The 24,830-nt window shown below is 38.9% G+C and overlaps 1 protein-coding gene and 1 pseudogene across 3 annotated transcripts in view; one reads left to right on the forward strand and one right to left on the reverse strand.

Moving 5' to 3' along the window:
* The window catches only part of sxc (O-linked N-acetylglucosamine (GlcNAc) transferase sxc), a 106,220-nt gene extending 90,055 nt beyond the window's left edge, over positions 1-16,165 (reverse strand). The window contains exons 1-4 of one of the 3 annotated variants that reach the window (XM_071669623.1): positions 15,909-16,165; positions 11,992-12,142; positions 8,194-8,293; positions 4,081-4,224 (exon numbers count right to left, since the gene is read on the reverse strand). In XM_071669623.1, the coding sequence (XP_071525724.1) occupies positions 4,081-4,224; positions 8,194-8,293; positions 11,992-12,142; positions 15,909-16,011 (498 nt within the window). In that variant the 5' untranslated portion in view covers positions 16,012-16,165. Of the gene's footprint in view, positions 1-4,080; positions 4,225-8,193; positions 8,294-11,991; positions 12,143-15,062; positions 15,181-15,269; positions 15,476-15,908 lie in introns of those variants that run through there. The other 2 variants (XM_071669624.1, XM_071669625.1) reach the window with 2 other exon arrangements.
* Positions 16,166-18,174: 2,009 nt separating this feature from the next.
* Positions 18,175-20,491, forward strand: LOC139753512 (uncharacterized; annotated as a pseudogene).
* Positions 20,492-24,830: the final 4,339 nt, after the last annotated feature.

Consider the following 24,830-nt stretch of genomic DNA (forward strand, 5'->3'; position numbering starts at 1 on the left):
ACATTCACTGAGAACCAATCATTTTCCTCTCTTCCTACACGTACACATGCCTTACATCCTTGGTGAAAATGTATCAGTCCCTTCAACAAGTTAGAACATCTAAAACTATGGTAGAAAAAGTATTTTTTGTTTTAGCACATGCATGCAACTAAAGGTGATCAGGTATAAAAATTCAAATGCTCAGGAAATCTGCCAACTTACTTGATAAACCTATATGCATATCATGAAACAATAATTTTTCAAAAAGATCCATGGACATGAATAGGTAAGCAGCACAAGATGTTTTAATAAAACTAAAACAAGTCTCAGCTTCATGGTCCAGTGCCAATACACCTTAACCCATTAATCTTAACTAGTTGCGTGTTCTTAACCTCATGATAACATCGGTTATGCATGATATCTGATACCCTCCACACCTCCTGTTTTAAGGTATAGTTTGAAAGCTTTGAAAGCTAAGACAGTTCAGGAAATACTGAGAATATGACTATGATGAAGACTATCATACCTAAATACTATGTAAAATAACTGAGATAATGATTCAGAATTCTATCAGCACTCTTCACTGCACAAAAGTAATTATTTTAGTGCAAGATAATCAAAAAATGTTTGGATTCCCATAATGGCTCTGACTTCCACTATTTTGAACACTCAAGACATTTCCCCCCCCTCAATATAAGAAGTGGAACTAGAAAAAAAAAAAACACTGAAGAAGCAAAAGAAAGTCGAAAGGGAAGGAAGTGGCATGGTTCTGGATCTGGAATTCTGAGCAGGTAAATTTCAGGGTAAGAAGAAAAAACCGAAAAATAAGACTAAATAAAAGAAAAAGATGATGATGACGAAAAGAACTCATTGCAGCCCTAAGAACAATATGGAATGGGATGGAGGTCTTAGAAAACAATGATGAAAAAAATAAGAGGGGTCTTGGATGGAGGTCTTAGAAAACAATGATGAAAAAAATAAGAGGGGTCTTAAGTCAATTAATGGCTCATGACAATTTCACCGTAAGTGCAGAGGATGTGTGCAGATATGCTTGACAGACAAACTGAAATACTGTTCATGATACCAATGGATAAAGGCAATGTCATAAATATCTATAAAAAAAAAGGATATCAAGAAGAGCACTAAACTACTCACCAGTCTCACAAACAATTATAGTGTGAGGTACTGGAAAAGAAAATCATAAAGCAAATACATGACTTTCCACTAAGAAGAAATTGCCAAAGTGAAAGAAAACATACTTTCAGGGAAAGAAGGTTGTGTGTAATGAACCTCTTAGATTTCTAAAAGGAAGTGACTTTGGTTTCAGACAAAAAAGAGAATGTGTGGATTATTTCTATATGGAATGAAAGAAAACACCTGACACTACCATATAGGAAGCTTATTATGAAGCTGGATTATCAGGAATAAATAAAGGGGAAGCTCGTATGAGGAAAAGATTATCATCTCAGAAGAAGGGTACAAAGGATGCATGACATAGGAGCCTTCTCAAAATGTGATGAGGGCAACAATGGAGGGTTCTGCAAGGTTCTATTCTGAAACCATTACAGTTCTTATTTATATAAATGACTTGCAAGAAGATATGTACTCCTACCTGAACATGTTTGCAAACGAGAAAAGTGAAAAGCAAACACTGCATCAATTTATAAGGGTACCTAAACAGACTCCAACACTGATCTGACACATGCTTAATAAAATTCAACCCAAGCAAATGTAAAGAAATAAGGGTAGATAAAAGTGAAAAGGCCAAGAGGTGAATATCACATACCACGAAACAAGCTGCAGAAATAAGACTGAAAAAGGCCTTAAGATGAATATGGCCTCAAGAGGAATATTACAGATAGGAAATAAGTTGTGGAGTGGTAAAATGGGTAAGGTATAATACTTTGAGGTGGTATGTGCATGTGAAAAGAATGTAAGATGGGAAGTTTACAAGGAGGATGTTTGATAGTATGATTAAAGGGGTTGGTGTAAGAGGAGAACCACCTGAGACATAGGGAAATAGAGTGGAAGAGTAATGGAGGAAGAGGAATTGGGGAAGAAAGCATGGAATGGTGTATGCGAACGAGGCACATAAGAACAGGGATAAGAGGAGACTTTTGCAGTGGCCAGCCCTTGATGAGAGTTCCTGAATGGAACATACATCAGAGACAGACTGATAGACAAATAGACAGATACACAGAGGAAATAAGTTTCTCAAGTTTGGTCATCAACCATAAAGAAGTGCAAAGAACAAATAAGAGGTTCTGAAAGCAGTATCAAGGAAGATATCAGAATTCATAACATTAAGTTACAGGAAAAAGCTTGAAGCCTTAAATATGCCCACCAAGGATCAAAGAATGAGGAGTGACCTTCCCACATATTCCCTGCACGTCATAGAAGGCGAATAAAAGGGGAGGGAGTGGGGGGCTGGAAATCCTCCCCTCTCATCTTTAATTTTCCAAAAGAAGGCACAGGGAAGGGGGCCAAGTGAGGATATTCCCTCAAAGGCTCAGTCCTCTGTTCTTAACACTACCCCACTAATGCGGGAAATGGTGAATAGTATGAAAAAAAGTAAAAAGAATGTTAAAAAGTAAACTACTTTCACAGTATGAAAGTAGTGGACATATGGAAGGGAATGAATGAGCAAACATGAGAGGCATACAGCACACATTAGTTTAAAAAGTCGTATGATCACACAATGTTCAACAGGTGGGAATCCAAGAGTGCAAATCTCCCTCACCATACCGTGGCTTTTCCTATGGCTATTTTAAAATATATATGGATAGAGTGATAAGAGAAAAGAAAGCAAAACTAGGGAAAGTAGACGCAAAGGTGGAGTGTGGTGGTGAGGTATGGTGGCTAATGGCAATCCTGTTTGCTGAGGATACTGAGTTGTTGGCTTAAAGTGAAAAGGCGTTACAGAAGATTGTGAGTGTTTGATGATGTGCGTAACCAAAGGCAATTTAAGGTAAATGCAAATTAAAGTAAAGTAATGGTGTTTGTATGGAAAGAGTGAAAGTAAAGATTATACATAACCATAATGAGTGAAAAACAAAAGTGTACTATACTGTGATTTGGATATAAGGGAAGAAATATTGAAAGTGTGTGTAACCAATGGCAATTTAGGGTAATTGGAAATAAAAGTAAAGTATTGGTGCTTGTATGGAAACAGAGTGAAAGTATAGATTATAAATAACCATATAGAGTGAAAGACAGAAGTGTACTATACTGTGATTTGGATATAAGGGAAGAAAGACTGGTAAAGGCGAGAGAATCTAAGAATTCTGAAGCTAGTTGGAAGAAGTGAGAGAATCTAAGTGTTCATAAGCCGTCTTGGGTAAGTTTGGTGATACGGAAGGAGAGCTAAGGGAGAGAGCGGTACAGAGTAGGAGTCATTGGGTCCCTTACTAGAATAATAAAAGGTTAATGAAAGGTAGGGATGTAAGTATGGAAGTGAAGAAAGAATTACAGGACACCACAGTCCTCCCACTCCTGACCTACACAGCCAAAACAAGAGACGTAAGTATGGAAGTGAAGAAAGAATTTTGAGACACCACAGTCCTCCCACTCCTGACCTATACAGCCAAAACAAGAGACGTAAGTATGGAAGTGAAGAAAGAATTTTGAGACACCACAGTCCTCCCACTCCTGACCTATACAGCCAAAACAAGAGACGTAAGTATGGAAGTGAAGAGAGAATTATGGGACACCACAGTCCTCCCACTCCTGACCTATACAGCCAAAACAAGGATATGACATGAGTCACAGAGGTCAAGAATCCAGGCAGTGGAAATGAGCTTATTTCTAGACAAAACCATGAAACCATTACTTTAGACATCCTAACAAGAAAAACTTGAATCCTGAAACTTTCTATGCAGCATCTCTAGTATGGTTCATTTCCAATCACTCAGTCATACGGTAACGAGAGCACAGATTGCAGATTCATGGATCCATAAATTGGAACAAGCCTCTCTGCTTTGCAGCATGGGCATACACATCATTTAAATTCTAAACACATTCTCTTTCTGGAGCATCTGCAAGTGAATTTATATGGTAACTGAATAGGCATAACAAAACAAAACTAAAAAACACTATACATACTGGATTATACTGTAAAGCAGACACATATGCCTGAACAGCTTGCTCCATGTCATTAGCAGCAACAAGTGCTGCTGCTAAGTTAATATATCCATCGATGAAATCTGGTTTCAGTCGAACAGCATGACGATAATTTTCAAGAGCTTCCTGTAGGTGGAAGAGTTTATTAACATTTGCAGGGAAACTCAAAAACAAAAAATGATACTCTGAAAATGAAAAAAATATTGAGTGTTCATAGGAAAGGTGATGAGATGCAGAATTGGTGATGTAATATCTGCCATCTGGTGTATCTTACAGAATTGAGTGATCATTTATCTATTTTATTTATTTATTATACTTTGTCGCTGTCTCCCGCGTTAGCGAGGTAGTGCAAGAAAACAGACGAAAGAATGGCCCAACCCACCCACACAATGTATATACATACACGTCCACACATGCAAACATACATACCTATACATTTCAATGTATACAAACATATACATACACAGACAGACATATACACATATACACATGTACATAATTCATACTAGCTGCCTTTATTCATTCCCGTCGCCATCCCACCACACATGGGATGATAAACCCCTCCCCCCTGCATGCGCAAGAGGTAGCGTTAGGAAAAGACAACAAAGACCACATTCATTCACACTCAGTCTCTAGCTGTCATGTAAAATGCACCAAAACCACAGCTCCCTTTCCACATCCATGCCCCACAAAACTTTCCATGGTTTACCCCAGTTGCTTCACATGCCCTGGTTCAGTCCATTGACAGCACGTCAACCCCAGTATACCACATCGTTCCAATTCACTCTATTCCTTGCACGCCTTTCACCCTCCTGCATGTTCAGGCCCCGATCACTCAAAATCTTTTTCACTCCATCTTTCCACCTTCAATTTGTTCTCCCACTTCTCATTCCCTCCACCTCTAACACATATATCCTCTTTGTCAATCTTTCCTCACTCATTCTCTCCATGTGACCAAACCATTTCAAAACACCCTCTCCTGCTCTTTCAACCACATTCTTTTTATTACCACACATATCTCTTACCCTTTCATTACTTACTCGATCAAACCACCTCACACCTTAGAATGTCTTCAAACATATCATTTCCAGCACATCCATCCTCCTCTGCACAACTCTATCCATAGCCCACACCTCGCAACCATGTAACATTGCTGGAACCACTATTCCTTCAAACATACCAATTTCTACTTTCCGAGATAATGTTCTCGCCTTCCATACATTTGGTAAACATGTGACTGTCTTGGACAATCCCATGTTTACCAAATGGCGTCCCAGCTATGTCTCTTCGTTGTATATGAACTGACTTATATTTCTCTCTTGTGTCTCCCCTGATTATGTGATTATTACACCAAAGTGCACTTGGGAACTTGTTTTGTTTCATTTTCCCAGTGGACTCACAGAATGTCTGGGTATGTATACGTTCAATTGTATAGGTATGTATATGTGCATGTGTGGGCGTTTATGAATATACATGTGTATGTGGATGGGTAGGGCCACTCTTTCGTCTGTTTCCTTGCACTACCTCACTAAAGTGGGAGACTAACAAAGTATAATTAAATAGAATATAACAACCTCCTCCCCCCTTATGTGCGCGAGGTAGCGCTAGGAAAAGACAACAAAGGACACATTCATTCACACTCAGTCTCTAGCTGTCATGTAATAATGCACCAAAACCACAGCTCCCTTTCCCCATCCAGGCCCCACAGAACTTTCCATGGTTTACCCCAGACGCTTCACATGCCCTGGTTCAATCCACTGACAGCACGTCAACCCCAGTATACCACATCGTTCCAATTCACTCTATTCCTTGCCCGCCTTTCACCCTCCTGCATGTTCAGGCCCCGATCACTCAAAATCTTTTTCACTCCATCTTTCCACCTTCAATTTGGTCTCCCACTTCTCGTTCCCTCCACCTCTGACACATATATAATCTCGGTCAATCTTTCCTCACTCATTCTCTCCATGTGACCAAACCATTTCAAAACACCCTCTTCTGCTCTCTCAACCACACTCTTTTTATTACCACACATCTCTCTTACCCTATTATTACTTACTCGATCAAACCACCTCACACCACATATTGTCCTCAAACATCTCATTTCCAGCGCATCCACCCTCCTCCGCACAACTCTATCCATTGCCCACGCCTCGCAACCATATAACATTGTTGGAACCACTATTCCTTCAAACATACTCATTTTTGCTTTCTGAGATAATGTTCTCGACTTCTACATATTCTTCAATGCTCTCAAAATTTTCGCCCCCTACCCTATGATTCACTTAAGCTTCCATGGTTCCATCCGCTGCCAAATCCACTCCCAGATATCTAAAACACTTCACTTCCTCCAGTTTTTCTCCATTCAAACTTATATATCCCCTGGGGATTGAGGAGAAAGAATACTTCCCACATATTCCCTGCGTGTCGTAGAAGGCGACTAAAAGGGGAGAGAGCGGCTGGCTGGAAATCCTCCCCTTTCGTTTTTTTTTTTTTTAATTTTCCAAAAGAAGAAACAGAGAAGGAAGCCAGGTGAGGATATTCCCTCTAAGGCCCAGTCCTCTGTTCTTAAAGCTACCTCGCAAACGTGGGAAATGGCGAATAGTATGAAAAAAAAATATTCATATGTATATATATACACACACACACACACCTGGCTTCCAAAGCTATATATCAGAGTTGGAATGAGCAAGCTAATAACACAGACAGTTAATAGTTCTTTGAAAAATGTAGGATAAGCAACCAAAGGACATATGAAATCAAGAAAGACTCTTAAAAAAAAAAAAAAAAAATGCAAAAAAGTGCTTTACAGTAAACAAGTGGATGAATGGAAAACATGACTGAGGACATGGTTAATTCAAATGGCACACATAAGTTCATGAAATTGTCTGACAATAGCAAATGTTTCTGAAAGAAGGCCCAGTAAGTATAAAACTCCCCCCCCCCCCATTTGGTACAAAACATAACTATATATATATATAGGTCATTAACAAGGGACTTCTACTTTTCTACAAAAGAAAAACAAGAGTATTTTTCTAAATACCCAACAGCTTCTCCCACCTCAGCAAGGATGCATCAAGAATAATCAATAAAGTCACCTTATTTACACATATCCACTCTCTAAAGATATAAAAATCCAAAAAAATATAGAAACCAGTCCCTACCATCAACAGTCAAGTCCCACTAACTCACAGCAAATTAACCACCATATTACACATTTATCAGATTCATTCTAGCACAAGCATGCCTCCTTTCTCACCCTCCTGAATGTTCAGGCCCTAATATTCTATAGCTGCCTTTTCTCCATCCCTGTAACTCCTTGATTCCCCCTCCATTTCTGATATGTAGATCTTCATAATTCTTTCACTGCTCATCCTTTACATATGTCCAAACCATTTCAGCACCCCTAGGTCCTTATCAGGTGTTCCCAAGTATTCTACATCTTCCTTAAATCTTTACAGGATTTCCCAATGTCTTTCCAGTTACTCCAAAGGTCTACCTTAGGTGATCCCAAATCTTCCTCAGTCCTTCCCTGTGGGTCTGTCCTGAGCCATCCCTGCTGAGTCTTTCTAGGTCTTTTCCAAGTCTTCCTCTGTCCTCCTCAAGCCTTTCCTGGGTCTTCCCCCAGACCCTCACAGAGGTATAATGAGTCCTCCTCACGTCTTTCCTAAGTCATTTTCCCCAAGTCCTCCACAAGTCCAACCCTAAGTCTTTCCACTTCCTTGGTCTTCCCAGGTCCTTTCAACCTACTCCCCGTTGTTCTCTAAATCATAACAGATTCTCCTTGAGTCTTCCCTAAATCTTCTGCTGGTCCATTATGTTCCTTTGGTGTTCCCTAAGTCTTGCTGGATTCTCCCTTTCTATAAGGGTTCTGATGTTATCAGAAAACCTTTTTCCCACTGGCTCCTGTGTATCCAACACTGAACTACATATTATGTACAAAATGGACTGCCTTGAAGCAAGAAATACTTTGATGTGACTGTACAATTTCATACACTGAAATGATACAACCTTGCCTAAGGTGTAGTCAAACCACATACCTAAGAGGCTGAAAGAAAAAGCATAGCAATTCATCATTGCAAAATGTCAGTAGCTTACCTGTAACTGGCCACGTTCTTTATAGACATTGCCAAGGTTGCTGTATGCTTCAGCTAGCATTGGATTTTGCTTGATTGCTAACATAGAGAAGTGTGCAGACCTGCCAACAAAATATTCTTATTTTCATCATGTGCTACATCTTATCACATTGATTCACTGCAGAGTTAAAATATTTTATAATAATAACTTTTATATTATTACAGCAAAAAAAAAATTAGTCTTTTGCATCTACATACATGACAGTCAACAATCCATTAAAATGTACTGACTTATCAGTATCATGAGGTGAGTAGTCTTCATATCATATGATTCAACTCATGATCAACTCTGAATAAGTAAAACCAATCAAGTCTATCTCCTAGCTATATCCCAACTCTTATGCAATGATATGATTATGACGTGCGCTAACCCATGTCAAGGGAATGTAAAATACTACACCGGAATGGACTGAGAATCAAATGAACTGGTTTATTGGAGAGCATATGATTATGTGAAGCAAAGCATGATCTGATTAAGTTGTCAATGGTAAATATGTGATCCCTAATATATAAATTTCTTGAAGCACTTTGTCAATGGTAAATATGTGATCCCTACTATATAAATTTCTTGAAGCACTATCATAAAATACTATAAAAGTAAAATATGTGACTTATAATTAGTTTATCTACCTAAAAGAATTTGCTCTACATACCCCCATATGTTTTGAAGATCAATAAATAAGTAACCTCTTTTACTTTCTTATCAGCACATTACTTATTCAACATAAGTTTCTTTCGTGAAATCTTCATCAGTTCCTTATATTTTCTACAAATCAACATAAACTAAATCTTATTTATATAAACATGTTGATACAAACACCTCCAATGAAAGCAAAACATCCATTTATAATTGCATTACTAATTCATAATTGTATAACAAAAAGAATGCTAATCAAAAGGAAAAATATAGGTTTTCAAGCATGAAATTCCAATGCTTTACTCTGTGCACACAAGAAACAATACCTGCTGACAGTGGAGTTAAAAGACAGTTCCATCATCAAACAGGCTGTATCCACCAGGATTTCACACTCTTTGACCTCATTGATTGTCTATATGGCTAGTTAGAAAGAAAAGACCCACCCTGGCCTATGATGGCAAGGAGCTGCTGATAATACCCCCCAGACAACAGCCACATCACTCACTTCCAACAAAGTCTATGCCTTAGATTTTTAATCCTAAGGGTTCAAGATGTGGTTTTTCAGAAGAGGGGAAGAAAAAAGTGAAAATATAAATACATTAATGCTGGGCTCTGCCACCATTAGAGAAACATTTCATTTACATCAAAACTTTCATTTCTCACCTCCAGAATGAGTCTTATGAGCATCAGAGAACATATACATATACATAACCAATACCAAAAATCTAGCCTCAGATCTGCATCACCCTCTTCTGAAGGTGGAACATCCAGAGACACAGACCAGACTTTAGAAGAAATGTCATCAAATAAAAATGTCTGTAAAATACTAAAAACTTCGAAGGCTAACTAATCCACTAAAGAAAAAAAAATCCATACATCATAGACTAGCAGTCTGTTCCCCACCACAAAATCTTTTTCCAGATACCAACAAGGTACAGGCAAAATAAACATACCCCTATCAAGGTCATATTAGATGAAAATAAAAATAAAGTAGGATAGAGTAAAGGGATTAATCAGAGCTTCTTAAGAGTTATACACCTAATTCTTAAATTTACAGTGAATGGTTACTATCTATTTATATCTGACACCTGTCCCAACTGGAACTCCCTTAAAGGGATGGCCACGGCAACAGTCTCCATAACTAAAGAACCCCAGTGCCACTTCTTAGCCTTTAGTGCTTCATCCTTAACAGGCCACAGATAAAGGGCAAGTCTAGTGGAGTGTCTGCAGAGGCTCCTATCTATTATTCCTCATGACTACTTCTATCTAATGCTCCTACTTAATGCTTCTACCTGTAATCCTGGCTAAATGTTCCAACCTACTACTTCTATCTACTGCTCCCACCATTTTGCCAAAAGACAGGGGTAGTGCACAGTGCTCACAGCAGGAAAATCTAAAGTTAAAGAATTTGCTGTGTGAGTTGACCATGGAAGTGAAAGTGACTCATAGGGCAGGTGAGAGGCAAAGGTTCTAGAAGCACTATAGATTACATGGAAAGTGAGATTGTTGTCTGGGAAGGCAAAAACTGGTAATTTTGAGGGTATAGTAGTCCCAGCAATGTTATATGGATGCAAGGCATGGTTTATAGATGAGGATGTGCAGACAAGGACTGAATTGTCTGGGTCATACCTTATGAAAAATCAGCAATTCACTGATCCATACCCATAGTAACTTCGCTGCAATGCAACAGTAAGTGTTAAAAACATACAATAAATCACTGGGTGGGCAAACCTAATAATCAAAACATACTGAAACCCTAAGAGCATATATAGTAAAAAAAAAAAAAAATCAAGAATAAACACTCAAAATAAAAAGGTTTAAACAACTCCAAGTAATGAAGTCAGCACTATCACTATGATGAACTAATGAACAGCTAACTAGCCCTGATGGCCACAGAAGCTCTAAGCATAGATTACTGTATTTACAATATGCATAACCATGTACAGTAGGGTTGAGGGTCAAGTCAATTGGGAGGTAAGTTTGAATGGAGAAAAACTGGAGGAAGTAAAGTGTTTTAGATATCTGGGAGTGGATCTGGCAGCGGATGGAACCATGGAAGCGGAAGTGGATCATAGGGTGGGGGAGGGGGCGAAAATTCTGGGTCTTGAAGAATGTGTGGAAGTCGAGAACATTATCTCGGAAAGCAAAAATGGGTATGTTTGAAGGAATAGTGGTTCCAACAATGTTGTATGGTTGCGAGGCGTGGGCTATGGATAGAGTTGTGCGCAGGAGAATGGATGTGCTGGAAATGAGATGTTTGAGGACAATGTGTGGTGTGAGGTGGTTTGATCGAGTAAGTAACGTAAGGGTAAGAGAGATGTGTGGAAATAAAAAAAGCGTGGTTGAGAGAGCAGAAGAGGGTGTTTTGAAATGGTTTGGGCACATGGAGAGAATGAGTGAGGAAAGATTGACCAAGAGGATATATGTGTCGGAGGTGGAGGGAACGAGAAGTGGGAGACCAAATTGGAGGTGGAAAGATGGAGTGAAAAAGATTTTGTGTGATCGGGGCCTGAACATGCAGGAGGGTGAAAGGAGGGCAAGGAATAGAGTGAACTGGATCGATGTGGTATACCGGGGTTGACATGCTGTCAGTGGATTGAATCAGGGCATGTAAAGCGTCTGGGGTAAACCATGGAAAGCTGTGTAGGTATGTATATTTGCGTGTGTGGACATGTATGTATATACATATGTATGGGGGTGGGTTGGGCCATTTCTTTCGTCTGTTTCCTTGAGCTACCTTGCAAACGCGGGAGAAAAAAAAAAAAAAAAAAAAAAAAAAAAGATGGTCACTGTGTGAAAACGCCACAGAATGACATAAATCTTCATCAAAACTCACACAATTCCTCACAGTAACAGCATGATAAAGTGAGCAATGGGTTGGTTACTGAGAGCTGCTCACTACATCTCCATGCGTCTGACCACATAAGCTCAGGCTGATAGCTATATGGTTACTCTGTCCCCTTGAGCAAGTACTACGCAGCCTGCTGAAGGTAAAATCCAGGTGGATACATCCTATTTCATGAAATTGTGGTTTAATCCCATATATGAGTAAGTGCTCTATTAACGAACCATAAGGCTCAGTCCCGAGGTAACTACAAATGATGAGTTTGTTATCACACTTACTTGTCTAATCTTCTACACTGAAAATGAATTGAAGACAACAACAGGAGTACAGCTGTGTTAGATGGGTCCTGTCGCCACAACTGCATACAATGTTTTTCAGCATTTTCGTAGTCACCCGTCTGATACTCACGATGGGCTAATTCTGCAAGACCTGTGAATGTGGATGCAATAGAAAATTTTTAATCTTGAAAATCAAATGCTGTATCATCTTATCAATTAAGAAAAACAGCAGTTCATAATGATTATAAGAGTATCATTAACACCATCTACAGTTTCCCCAATGTTGACCAACTGTGAACAGCCAGCAGATCTGAGAAATTCTATTACATCCACAAGCTGCTGCAAAATATCAGTTCCAAAATATGTGAGAAATGTTGGTACTGCTGAACGAAGACTGGGTGGGATTAGGGCAAAAGAACAAGTATCAGAATAAAAATGTGATACTGTCTTCTTTCATGTCTCCCTAAAAAAGGGTGTTCTATCAAGTAGCCAAATAAAAGTTGAGTTGCTGAAAAGGTGCTAGGAATTTAGATCTCTTCAAACAATAGTACTGCTGAAATGAGAGTAATGTTATCATGTAATAAAATAATTTTGGTGCAGCCTAGTCCAATTCACAGTTGTGCATTATATGCTTTTTTTGTTTTGCTAGATAGCATAGAAAAGGGTTGGCGTTATACTAGGATAGTACTTCTCAGCGTGGCGCAAATCAAATGTCAGCAGATGGCTGTAAAAGCTTCACTTTGTTGTCCTAGAATGGAAGTCTGCGAGAGTTTTCATCTAGCTTGTGGCTTTGGATATATATTGGTTATGTGGGAAGGGCAAAATCCTGTGTCCAACACTGAGCCACTGAAAAACTCACTGATGAACATGACAAGTCAAGAAACACTTAAGGAAATTAACACAGCCCTGACTAAGTTATAAATTAATGAGGGCAGACATGACACCTGTACAAAATAATAAATGGACCAATTATGGGGAAATTTGGTGACTAAGCAGGACCAAAAATACACATACATGAATCATACACAAAGGAAACAAAATCTATAGAAGAATCATTTGCACTAAGAACAGTGAAAGTATGGTACAGTCACACAAAAGATTTCACATCAGCAAATAGCACAAATCTTTTCAAAAACAGACTGGTCAGCCATTGGGCAAGATTGGACAAACTTTGAAACTTCAAAGCTAACATATTCTGCAACACAAGTTGGACACTGAAGCATGAAATGTCCAGTACAGGGTATCCTGAAGAATCCTGAAGAGGAAATAAATCATAAGTACTTTACGATCTCAAAGCTTACAGTGACGTAAAGCTAAATTGATAAATTATTCAATATTCTAGCCAAAAATACCAATCAAATCCATGACTGCCAGTTTCAACAAACAAACAAGAGACTGAGCAGCCACACAATCTTGGTAGAAGAACATCTTCCAAAATGAACAATATTAAGCAAGGCAATAGCAGTAAATCCAGTGATCACTAAAACATTACAAACAACGTTTCAACATATTCCATGGCCATTCATGCCCACAATATAACTACCATAAAGAAGCTGAGCACGTATTACTCAGTACCTTGCACTCTACACATAGACGCAAACATCAAGACACTCCATGACCTGTGGACCCCAATGGTGGATGTGGCATGCCTTATGAGTACTGCAAGAGCCTCATAATGATAAAAGAGACTCCTGGGGCAGGCAGTAAGAAGCATATCATGCAAACTGTCGAGTTAACTAATGTAAAAGTAGGCAATAGTTTATTACATAATTAATAATGTCATTAGTTAACCCCACAGTTTCCAATATGAAAAGCAAAAGAACCTCTGAAAATCTAACCTAACCTCCATAGCAATGAAGATGCACCTTACTGTTTAACTTTCCAATCAAAATGTGTCAAACTTACAAAATGCACTGCCATCATGATGCTGTAAATCAACTAGCTAGTAACACTAACATTGCAACAATTAGGTGAGGTATTTATCAGTTCTGTTGACTGTTAACATGGATATTAAATACTTTTACAAAAAATCTATCCTTTAACTTCCTAGAAATGCAAAACCCTCATCTTCCTATTCAATGGTAAGAGAAAATATAGGTATAATTTATGTACAGGTATTTACTGCACTTACAACTATCAACAGAACCTATGAACACCATATCTACTCAAAATAATACCAGAAATATATTGTTACACATCTCGTATCGGGGATCTTTTGGTTAATGTGTTATCTGTTTGCTGACACCCGAAACCATGGTGCTGACGCATTTTCATATGTGGCTAGTGCAGTGCAACTAGATCCATAAGCATATACTTAAATTTTGACAAGTTTATTACCCACATTTACACTGACCTCACTGTTTCCCTATAACACAAATAAAGTGTTTCATTACTTAATATCATTCAGAACAAAAGAAATATCAGTCCTCTTTTGGCATTTCTATAATCACGATAAAATCAATAAATCACTTTAAACAGACGGTGCCAATTTTAAATATTCTGATTCTGACTTTTCCCTATGTACTTTTATCATAATTTACCACACCTGATTCCCCTGCTGGCTGAATTACTTTATATATGGTGTCGGTTAATATGTTACACTGTAATTGCAAGGATGTTAAGATTGCTCTCAATTTTTCTGTTCCAAAATGCTATGTTGCTAAAATTGCTTTCATCTATCATTTCCAAAATTTCAAACATTTCCTTTTCTAATTCTGCTTCACAATTTCATTTTCTATGCTACCCCATACTTTCACCATTGCTTTGGCCCCTTCCCAACCGTGTCGTGTTACTCTCAATAAATGATTCTGAACATTACTTCCTCTAGAAATCAATATTACAAATAGTGTGCATGTGACCAGCATTATTCACCCTTCTATGATTCCACATATGTAGCGGAACTAAAAAAAAATGCCACCGTTCCCAAGCACAAGACGCTGACCATAATCACTTCTTACGTTCTCTGACCACTTGACAAACGAAAATATATGTTTCGTGGCACTGGAGGTGAAACTGATCATTCATTGGTGTTAATTGTACCCGGCACTACACTAATTATCATGGCTGTTTACCTGGCCACTGAGGTTGACAATACCCATTCTGAAAAATATAAAAAAAATCATTTGCTGGATACGCAAACACCCGTACTGATGTCTAACTAGAACTTAAGTCCAGTGTCTATTCCCAGAGGAGGGAGAAAGGCAAACACCACATACCCAATGCCAAACATAGTTACATTTCACCAAACATTCCATGAAGATACATATTTCACTCCTTACCCTGATAACTGTATTGCACGGATGACTGTGATACCACGCTCATGTTCACGAGGTCAATCACACACCATAACAATTGGTCTGCCACTAAAACTTCTGCCAGTCAAGAGTGTTAAATTTGGCGTGGTGCGGAGTAAATTCAGAATGTCCCTTGTTTCTCTTCACGAGGCGCTCCGACGACATGACTCAGTGACGTCACAGCCAACGGGGCCACCAAGGCCATTTAGATCTACTGTTTATACCCATCCCGTCGTTATCATCCCTATGTGTTCCCTTGTATGTGACATAAAAGCAATCCGAGAATATATGAATGGTGAAAGTATGAAAGGTATAAATATGTAATGTCATAACAATACAGGAACATATTGCCACACGTGCTCTCCTCTTTTACTACGTCTCTTAAGCATTGTCTTGGCAAATTAGAGACAAACGAAAAATCATATTCAAGTTTCTTAACCGATATATTACAGAGAATGTAACAATATTAAGATATCTATATATTTAGGGCACACAATTATTTGATTTGGCACCAGCGCCTAGCCTCGCAGCGTCGTTATCGCCTCGCGCCAACAAACGGGAGAAAAAATAATCATATATTTTTGCTACTGATCATTCAGACATTCAGCTACTTAATGTACATACCGATTGTTGCAATGTGATGAACATTCCCATTTGCTGCTTGATTTGACTTGACAACCATTTTCACTGTATCCGACGAAGACACTTGTTGACTGTTTTGCGACATCCTACGGTATTACCACAATATTCACACGTGAAAATAAGTTCTTCACAGGCTCTCTAGCTGTACTAGGAGTGTTATTCGCGCGGATATCTAGCCCGACAGTGGTTTGTGTGATGCGACAAAGCGCTGCACAGGGCCTGTGTAAAAATCGATGAGGAAAGCCTTAGGGGTGGAGCACCGCGCAAGACAATAGGGTGCATTTGACTTCGGCCCTTATACGCATGCACGCAAGGGACTATTTTACCCCACATAGCCTTAAATGCCGTAGGTTCCTCCAAATAGAGAGTCACATTCATTAATATTTTACCCTTTTACAGGGATCGATATTCTCGTGCCAGCGTATGCCCTTTCTAATTAGATAATAAGGGTAACTAATAATGATTATGAAAAATTAATCTGGAAAATTCCATGACATACCAAGTAACGAGTCGGCGCGAGAAAGCTTGCGGTACAGATGCCAACTATTCATATTGCTTGATTTTCTGCAAAATTATTCCCTTTCCCTATTCATGAAAATCGTATTACCCGGTAACATCTCTGAATGATGTGGAAACCTTATATAAGACTCGGTGCTGAACTGAATTACGAAATACCCAGTGTTAGGGGCTCTTTACTTTTTGCCATAGCGAAACAAAAAGATACAAGATGCAGTGAGGTGAGAAGTCGATCGGGCAAACAGCGTCTGTGCGGACGGGTTGATGTGGGGAGACGACGGGATGTGTGGACTAGCCGCTGTGGGGAGGGGACTGGATGTTGTGGGGGGATAGAGGACGGGATGTGCGTACTTGTTGTGGAGAGAGGGGGGGGGGACAAGGTGTGTGGACTGGATAATGGAGGGAGGGAGGACTGGCTTTGTGGGTTAGAGAGGAAGGATTGTGAATACTTGTGGAAAGAGGTTGGGATGTGTGATTGCTGCATGTTAAAAGGCACAGTACTGGATGCTGTGGGGAGAGTACAGCTACTTGATGTTGTGGGGGAAGGGGATGGAATGTGCGTATTGGGTATTGTGAGAAGACGGGATGTGTGGGCAAGATGTTATTGGAAGAGGGGACGACATGTTGTGGGAAGAAAAGACGGGTTGTGTGAACTGTATGTTGTAAGGAGGTATGGACTTGATGTTATGGGGAGCTTACTTTGAAGAGAAAGGGGAACCTATCCATTATATAATGAGGTGAGGACGGGGTGTGTAGACTAGTTGTCGTGGAGAGGGAGAACATAAGTTGCCCTTGTTACAGGCTGCAAAATGCAGTCAACTGGCTTTTGAAGAATCCTTGACATGTTTCGCTCGACTAATTTTATCGTACACCGGGAGTTGGCTCAAACTGAATATTCATTACGCTGGGCTACATATCAGTTTTTCCGAATCACCTGAAATTTCCAACCTTTTCCTCCTCCCATTTACTTTATCCTATTATAAGAGCGAGAGAACAGGTTAGGTTAGATACATAATGAACATAACCCAACTTGACCAAATAAGCCACAAATTCATTGAAGGGGATGCATTATTTCCGATTCAAGCCTTACCATATATATATATATATATATATATATATATATATATATATATATATATATATATATATATATATATATATATATATCCCTGGGGATAGGGGACTAAGAATACTTCCCACGTATTCCCTGCGTGTCGTAGAAGGCGACTAAAAGGGGAGGGAGCGGGGGGGGGGGTGGAAATCCTCCCCTCTTTTTTTTTTTTAATTTTCCAAAAGAAGGAACAGAGGGGGCCAGGTGAGGATATTCCAAAAAAGGCCCAGTCCTTTGTTCTCAAAGCTACCTCGCTAATGCGGGAAATGGCGAATAGTTTAAAAGAAAAGAAAGAAATATATATATATATATATATATATATATATATATATATATATATATATATATATATATATATATATTGACCGTACAGAGGTGGATGAGGAAAGGATGACACGTATCAGTGACGTGTCAGTGCTGCGTCCGATCAGTTCATCAATGTCATAAAAATTATCGTTACTTTCCATTTGGCTGACGTAATCACACATGACCGGCACAGTGCTGTATTTTAGCCCTCGGTGTCAGTTACGTATCCGTACCGTAAAGCTGTATATCATCGCCAACGATATTTTTGGTAATTCACGGACGGCGGACGAGTTTAGTATGGGGTTGTGAACAAAAATGTATGACGAACAACTAATTGAATTAGTTCGCAATCTTTATGTTCTTTATGATTTATCACATCCAAAATATATGGACAACAGTTTCAAGCTCGATATTTGGAATAAGATAGGACAAGAAATGAAAGCAGATAGTAGGCACTTTTTTACATGATTAGTTTTTTGATTACACATATTCATATGTAAAAATTATCGTATAGACTAGACGTAGTACCTATTTTCATAATTACGGTATAGACCAAGTCCCTGTTTTTATAGCAATTACAGTAAAGGTCTAGTCCCTATTTTCATAATTGCAATACAGGCCTAGTCCCCATTTTCATCTGCATACGACTTACGTTAATTAGTTATAACTAATTATTAATGTTATCATCTTCGAGTAATGAATGGGCTAGCTGATTATAAATTCACGTGGTGAGCGGTGATGATGCAGGAAAATCAATCTTTTTTGTTTGGCCCATTTTTTTCCATATGTTTCTTAGGTTATTCTTGAATTTTCAGTCATCAAAATTGCCACGGTAAAGATCCAGCCTCTGAACTGAAGTAATCTTTTAAGTTCTCCGACACGAAAGGCATCTATTGTTGCATTTTCAAATCCCTGCATAGACAGATTTTCAAATCTTACTTCTTCTACAGTTTCATTCGTATTTGCATTTATTTCGTGTGTGTACGGGTTTGCATCATATTCTTTTTTTTACGAAATCATGTAGAATATAGGTCGCAAGTATTATACGATCTACATTTTCTGGTTTGGCCTGAATTCGTCTGTTATATATTCCAAATATTTGAACCATAATGCCGAGGATGTTTTCAACAATCCTTCTGGCAAGACTTAGACGATGATTAAATATAAGCATAGATGTATCCAAATCATGTCCCGGATATGGTGGCACCAAATAAGTTTTCAGAGGAAACGCCTCGTCACCTATAATTACTTATGGAGCTTCAGTAGGTGTGCCTGGTAGTGCAGCATTTCCTGGTATAGATAATGTGCCTCGTTGAAGTGCTTTTCCTGGGTCGGAATTTGTAAAAATTCCACCATCACTGTTCTTGCCGTATGCACCAACACCGACAGCAATTAAATTGTAATGCACAATATCAAGCGCCAAGACAATTGAGAGCGTCTTCCTATCGTTAAAGTTCAGAGACCCACTATTTTGGGGAGCTTGGATGGTAAAATGTTTACCATCCAGAGCTCCCAAACAGTTAGGAAAGTTCCAGAGTCAATAAGTCATTAGCCATGGACTTCCACATCTCTAGTGTAGGATTCGTCAGCATTTCACTCATGAGATTTTCCGTTATTACTTTGCAAGTGTCCAATAAAATCTTGTACATTGTGCTATGCCTCAAGCATTAGCTGAACGAATTTTTTTTTTTTTTTTAGGGAAATGTCCCTTAGCTAGGTACCTGAAAGACAAAAATCTCATTTCAATTAAAACTATTTTTTTTTCAGGTTCATCGTGTAATACCAGATGGAATAACATAAGAGACAATTACAGAAATCTCTGAAGAGGAATGCAACGAAGAGTGGGCAAAGTGTAAAGAAAATAAAACTATAAATATTCGGAGCAATTAAGCTTCCTAAACAAATCTTATGAAGATAGGGGAAACTACAGGAAATATTGACAGTCAAAAAGACGAAGACAGTCAAGACAATGATGCTCAACAACATATACACGAAGAAAACATTGAGGATGACATATGGGAACCCACAGCATCGTACGCACTACAAAGGCAGCCATCGCCCTCTCCAGAGCGTACTTTTGAAGTTTCGGGAAACTACACGAAAATCATCACCAAAAAAAAGGCTCCAAACAAACAGCTTCAGCAAAATTATAGGAATACTTGATCAGTAAAAAATGAAAATCAAGCCGCCACCACATCACCCCACCCTGTTGACGCATTTTTAGCTGCTGTAGCTCCAACTTTGAAGACTTTAACCCCATATTATTTGAATTTAGCCAAATCTGAAATATTTGCCACGGTACTAAAACATGAAATGGAAATTATAATGAAGCAACATTCATATGAAGGAAGATTTGGTTTGAACTGTCTTCACAATTCTTAGGATTCAACCTCTGTATCATCATCAGCTTCTACTCCGCTACCATCGCCTCGAACATTTCATGAACATGCAACAGTAATATTTCAATAACACCAAAACTCATCTCGTACGAAATTTCCAAACAGCACCGACAATTCTTTGCAGAAAGTGTTTTCAAATTTTCAAGAAAATTATTAAGCTTATGTACTAGAAATGCTTTACCATGTATTCGGAATGTCTTATTTGGATATCAATAAATAAATATCTACTCAAATGTTTGTAATATTTGACTTGCCTCAAACAAACTGCTAACCGTTCCCTCGGAGTTATATCCTTCTCCAGCCTGTCTTGCTTTTTAAAGGACCTATACTGAGCAATATGTTAAAACAATTTTCAGACGTCCTAAAATATTGAAAAATTTACTTCCATCATCAATTAATTCCTTGTATAGGGTAGCAAACTCCACTTTTTCATTTCTTCTAAGCCTCATGTACCTACTTCCTTTTCACCACCTGATGCTCCTCCTCTTTATCCAAAATGATAGCATGTGCGTACTGGGAGTTGTGGGCAGAGAGCATGAGATGTACAGGATAAATGTTGTGGGGAGAAAAGATCGGATCTAAGTTTTCCCTTTTTTTCTTTAATGTAAGACACTAGCTTGGAGGTTTGTGGGTAAGAGCGTTAGCAATACTAGATCCGTCATAGGTAATCGCGTTGATTGAGGTAGTCGTAGCAACGATAGCTAACGTCTGTATACTGACTTTCAAAAGCAGGAGGAAGAATAGTAACAGCATCCCTCTAGGGTCACCCTTACTAATGATGGGTATAAAACTATATATCATTCTAACAAGAAGAAAGGTAAGCTAAAATGCATGGATAAGACTAAGCTATTAATGCCTCTGGGAGGCATTAATAGCTTAGTCTTATCTCGGGACCCTGTGTTGATTTGAGAGAAGTTAAGCTTCCTTCCTTCTTCATGATCTAGGACCGACCCGTGCTATGGAATGAATTTCGTCTTTCTATATGAGATCCAAGGCAATGGTTAAAGATGTTTCTTTTCCCCCCACCCATGGCTCCTTTAGGGGGACGAGAACCACCAAACAAACTGTAAATGGGCTCTGGAGTTTCTCCTCAAATCTTTCTTTGTACGCGCACGTTCAAAAGTCTTTACACAGGTAAGATATGAACCAAGCATAGGTATTATTTATTTATTTTGCTTTGTCACTCTCTCCCGCGTTAGCGAGGTAGCGCATGGAAACAGACGAAAAAATGGCCCAAACCACCCACATACACGTGTATATACATTGTATATACATTAATTCATCAGTAAAATTCATATAATAACCGGGATGAAGGAAATCACATTTTGCGTACTTTGTATCAAAGTCGCGCATACATGTAACACAGGTGTATGTGGAGGTGTTGTAATACTGGATGAGGAGTAGTGGACGCTGCCTGCATCTCGCTCGAAGGCAGTGGGTCGCGCAGGGGATGAGGGTGGAGTGAGCAGAGCGCCTACAGGTAGCAGCGACAAGAGCCAACAACAAGGGGCAATGAACTCAGCAGAATTCTGTCACTAATACAGTGAAAGATTTGTAAACACACCAACTACAATTGGACGTAAAACGCCCACAAAATGCTGCTCCGTTTTTCATTATCATTTCATGACTTTCATATCTCATCTAAATTTCTATATTTTTTCTTTCAAGATGTTGGGATGGATGGATGTGCCTTTCCTTAAGGAATAGTAATAGTAAAAAAAAAAAAAATACTTCCGACAGGCATTGGATTATATCTTAGATATAATCCAAGTAAAGTGTTTGTCCATGAGTTTGTTTCAATGATAACCAATATAATCAGGCACATCTGACATTAAATGGTAGCTCACATCCAGATAAGTATAGCATTTGGTCGTTTTGAATGTCTGTAGCAAATCACTTCATAAACTTCCGTTATCTTAACTATGTTTAAGTCTTGAGGAGTGTTCTCATAGGATTGCTTTTCGATTTGGGAATCATGGTATTTCGTCTGTACTCTCTCCATTCTGTCGGTCTTTTTTCACATGTGATCAAAACTGAACATAATATTCGATTTGAGAACACACCTGTCAAATGATAATAAAAATAATCTATTTAACTTTAATTCAAATATCCTGCTTCTGATGTCTACCTTTTGCAGTTCTAAGCGCTGCTAACTTGGATCTGGTTCATCAGAGATCATTACTCCTATATTTTTTTCCTCAAACGTTTTGCAGAACAATAAGATGCACGTCGTAGTCTCTTTCTTCTCGGTTCTAATGCCATGGTCTAAGACCACACACCGATAGCAAACTTGTCACATTTGAGCCGGGTCCATCAGTCTTTGTCAATATATATATATATATATATATATATATATATATATATATATATATATATATATATATATATATATATATATATATATCTATACTATTCGCCATTTCCCGCGATAGCGAGGTAGCGTTAAGAACAGAGGACTGGGCCTTTGAGGGAACATCCTCACCTGGCCCCCTTCTCCGTTCCCTCTTTTGGAAAATTAAAAAAAAAAAAACGAGAGGGGAGGATTTCCAGCCCCCCGCTCCCTTCCCTTTTAGTCGCCTTCTACGACACGCAGAGAATACGTGGGAAGTATTCTTTCTCCCCTATCCCCAGGGATAATATATATATACATATATATATATATATATATATATATATATATATATATATATATATATATATATATTTATATATATATATATAAGTAATATATAAGTAATATATATATATATATATATATATATATATATATATATATATATATATATATATATATATATATATATATATATATTTTTTTTTTTTTTTTTTTTTTTTTTTTTTTTTTTTTTATACTTTGTCGCTGTCTCCCGCGTTTGCGAGGTAGCGCAAGGAAACAGACGAAAGAAATGGCCCAACCCCCCCCCCCCCCCATACACATGTACATACACACGTCCACACACGCAAATATACATACCTACACAGCTTTCCATGGTTTACCCCAGACGCTTCACATGCCTTGATTCAATCCACTGACAGCACGTCAACCCCTGTATACCACATGGCTCCAATTCACTCTATTCCTTGCCCTCCTTTCACCCTCCTGCATGTTCAGGCCCCGATCACACAAAATCTTTTTCACTCCATCTTTCCACCTCCAATTTGGTCTCCCTCTTCTCCTCGTTCCCTCCACCTCCGACACATATATCCTCTTGGTCAATCTTTCCTCACTCATTCTCTCCATGTGCCCAAACCATTTCAAAACACCCTCTTCTGCTCTCTCAACCACGCTCTTTTTATTTCCACACATCTCTCTTACCCTTACGTTACTTACTCGATCAAACCACCTCACACCACACATTGTCCTCAAACATCTCATTTCCAGCACATCCATCCTCCTGCGCACATCTCTATCCATAGCCCACGCCTCGCAACCATACAACATTGTTGGAACCACTATTCCTTCAAACATACCCATTTTTGCTTTCCGAGATAATGTTCTCGACTTCCACACATTTTTCAAGGCTCCCAAAATTTTCGCCCCCTCCCCCACCCTATGATCCACTTCCGCTTCCATGGTTCCATCCGCTGCCAGATCCACTCCCAGATATCTAAAACACTTCACTTCCTCCAGTTTTTCTCCATTCAAACTCACCTCCCAATTGACTTGACCCTCACCCCTACTGTACCTAATAACCTTGCTCTTATTCCCATTTACTCTTAACTTTCTTCTTCCACACACTTTACCAAACTCAGTCACCAGCTTCTGCAGTTTCTCACATGAATCAGCCACCAGTGCTGTATCATCAGCGAACAACAACTGACTCACTTCCCAAGCTCTCTCATCCCCAACAGACTTCATACTTGCCCCTCTTTCCAGGACTCTTGCATTTACCTCCCTAACAACCCCATCCATAAACAAATTAAACAACCATGGAGACATCACACACCCCTGCCGCAAACCTACATTCACTGAGAACCAATCACTTTCCTCTCTTCCTACACGTACACATGCCTTACATCCTCGATAAAAACTTTTCACTGCTTCTAACAACTTGCCTCCCACACCATATATTCTTAATACCTTCCACAGAGCATCTCTATCAACTCTATCATATGCCTTCTCCAGATCCATAAATGCTACATACAAATCCATTTGCTTTTCTAAGTATTTCTCACATACATTCTTCAAAGCAAACACCTGATCCACACATCCTCTACCACTTCTGAAACCGCACTGCTCTTCCCCAATCTGATGCTCTGTACATGCCTTCACCCTCTCAATCAATACCCTCCCATATAATTTACCAGGAATACTCAACAAACTTATACCTCTGTAATTTGAGCACTCACTCTTATCCCCTTTGCCTTTGTACAATGGCACTATGCACGCATTCCGCCAATCCTCAGGCACCTCACCATGAGTCATACATACATTAAATAACCTTACCAACCAGTCAACAATACAGTCACCCCCTTTTTTAATAAAGCAGTGGCAGTTGAGGGAATAATGGGTATGCATGGGGTGTTCAGTGTTGTAAATGGAAATGGTGAAGAGCTTGTAGATTTATGTGC

Source organism: Panulirus ornatus, chromosome 14, assembly GCF_036320965.1.
Source record: "Panulirus ornatus isolate Po-2019 chromosome 14, ASM3632096v1, whole genome shotgun sequence".
NCBI lineage: Eukaryota > Metazoa > Arthropoda > Malacostraca > Decapoda > Palinuridae > Panulirus > Panulirus ornatus.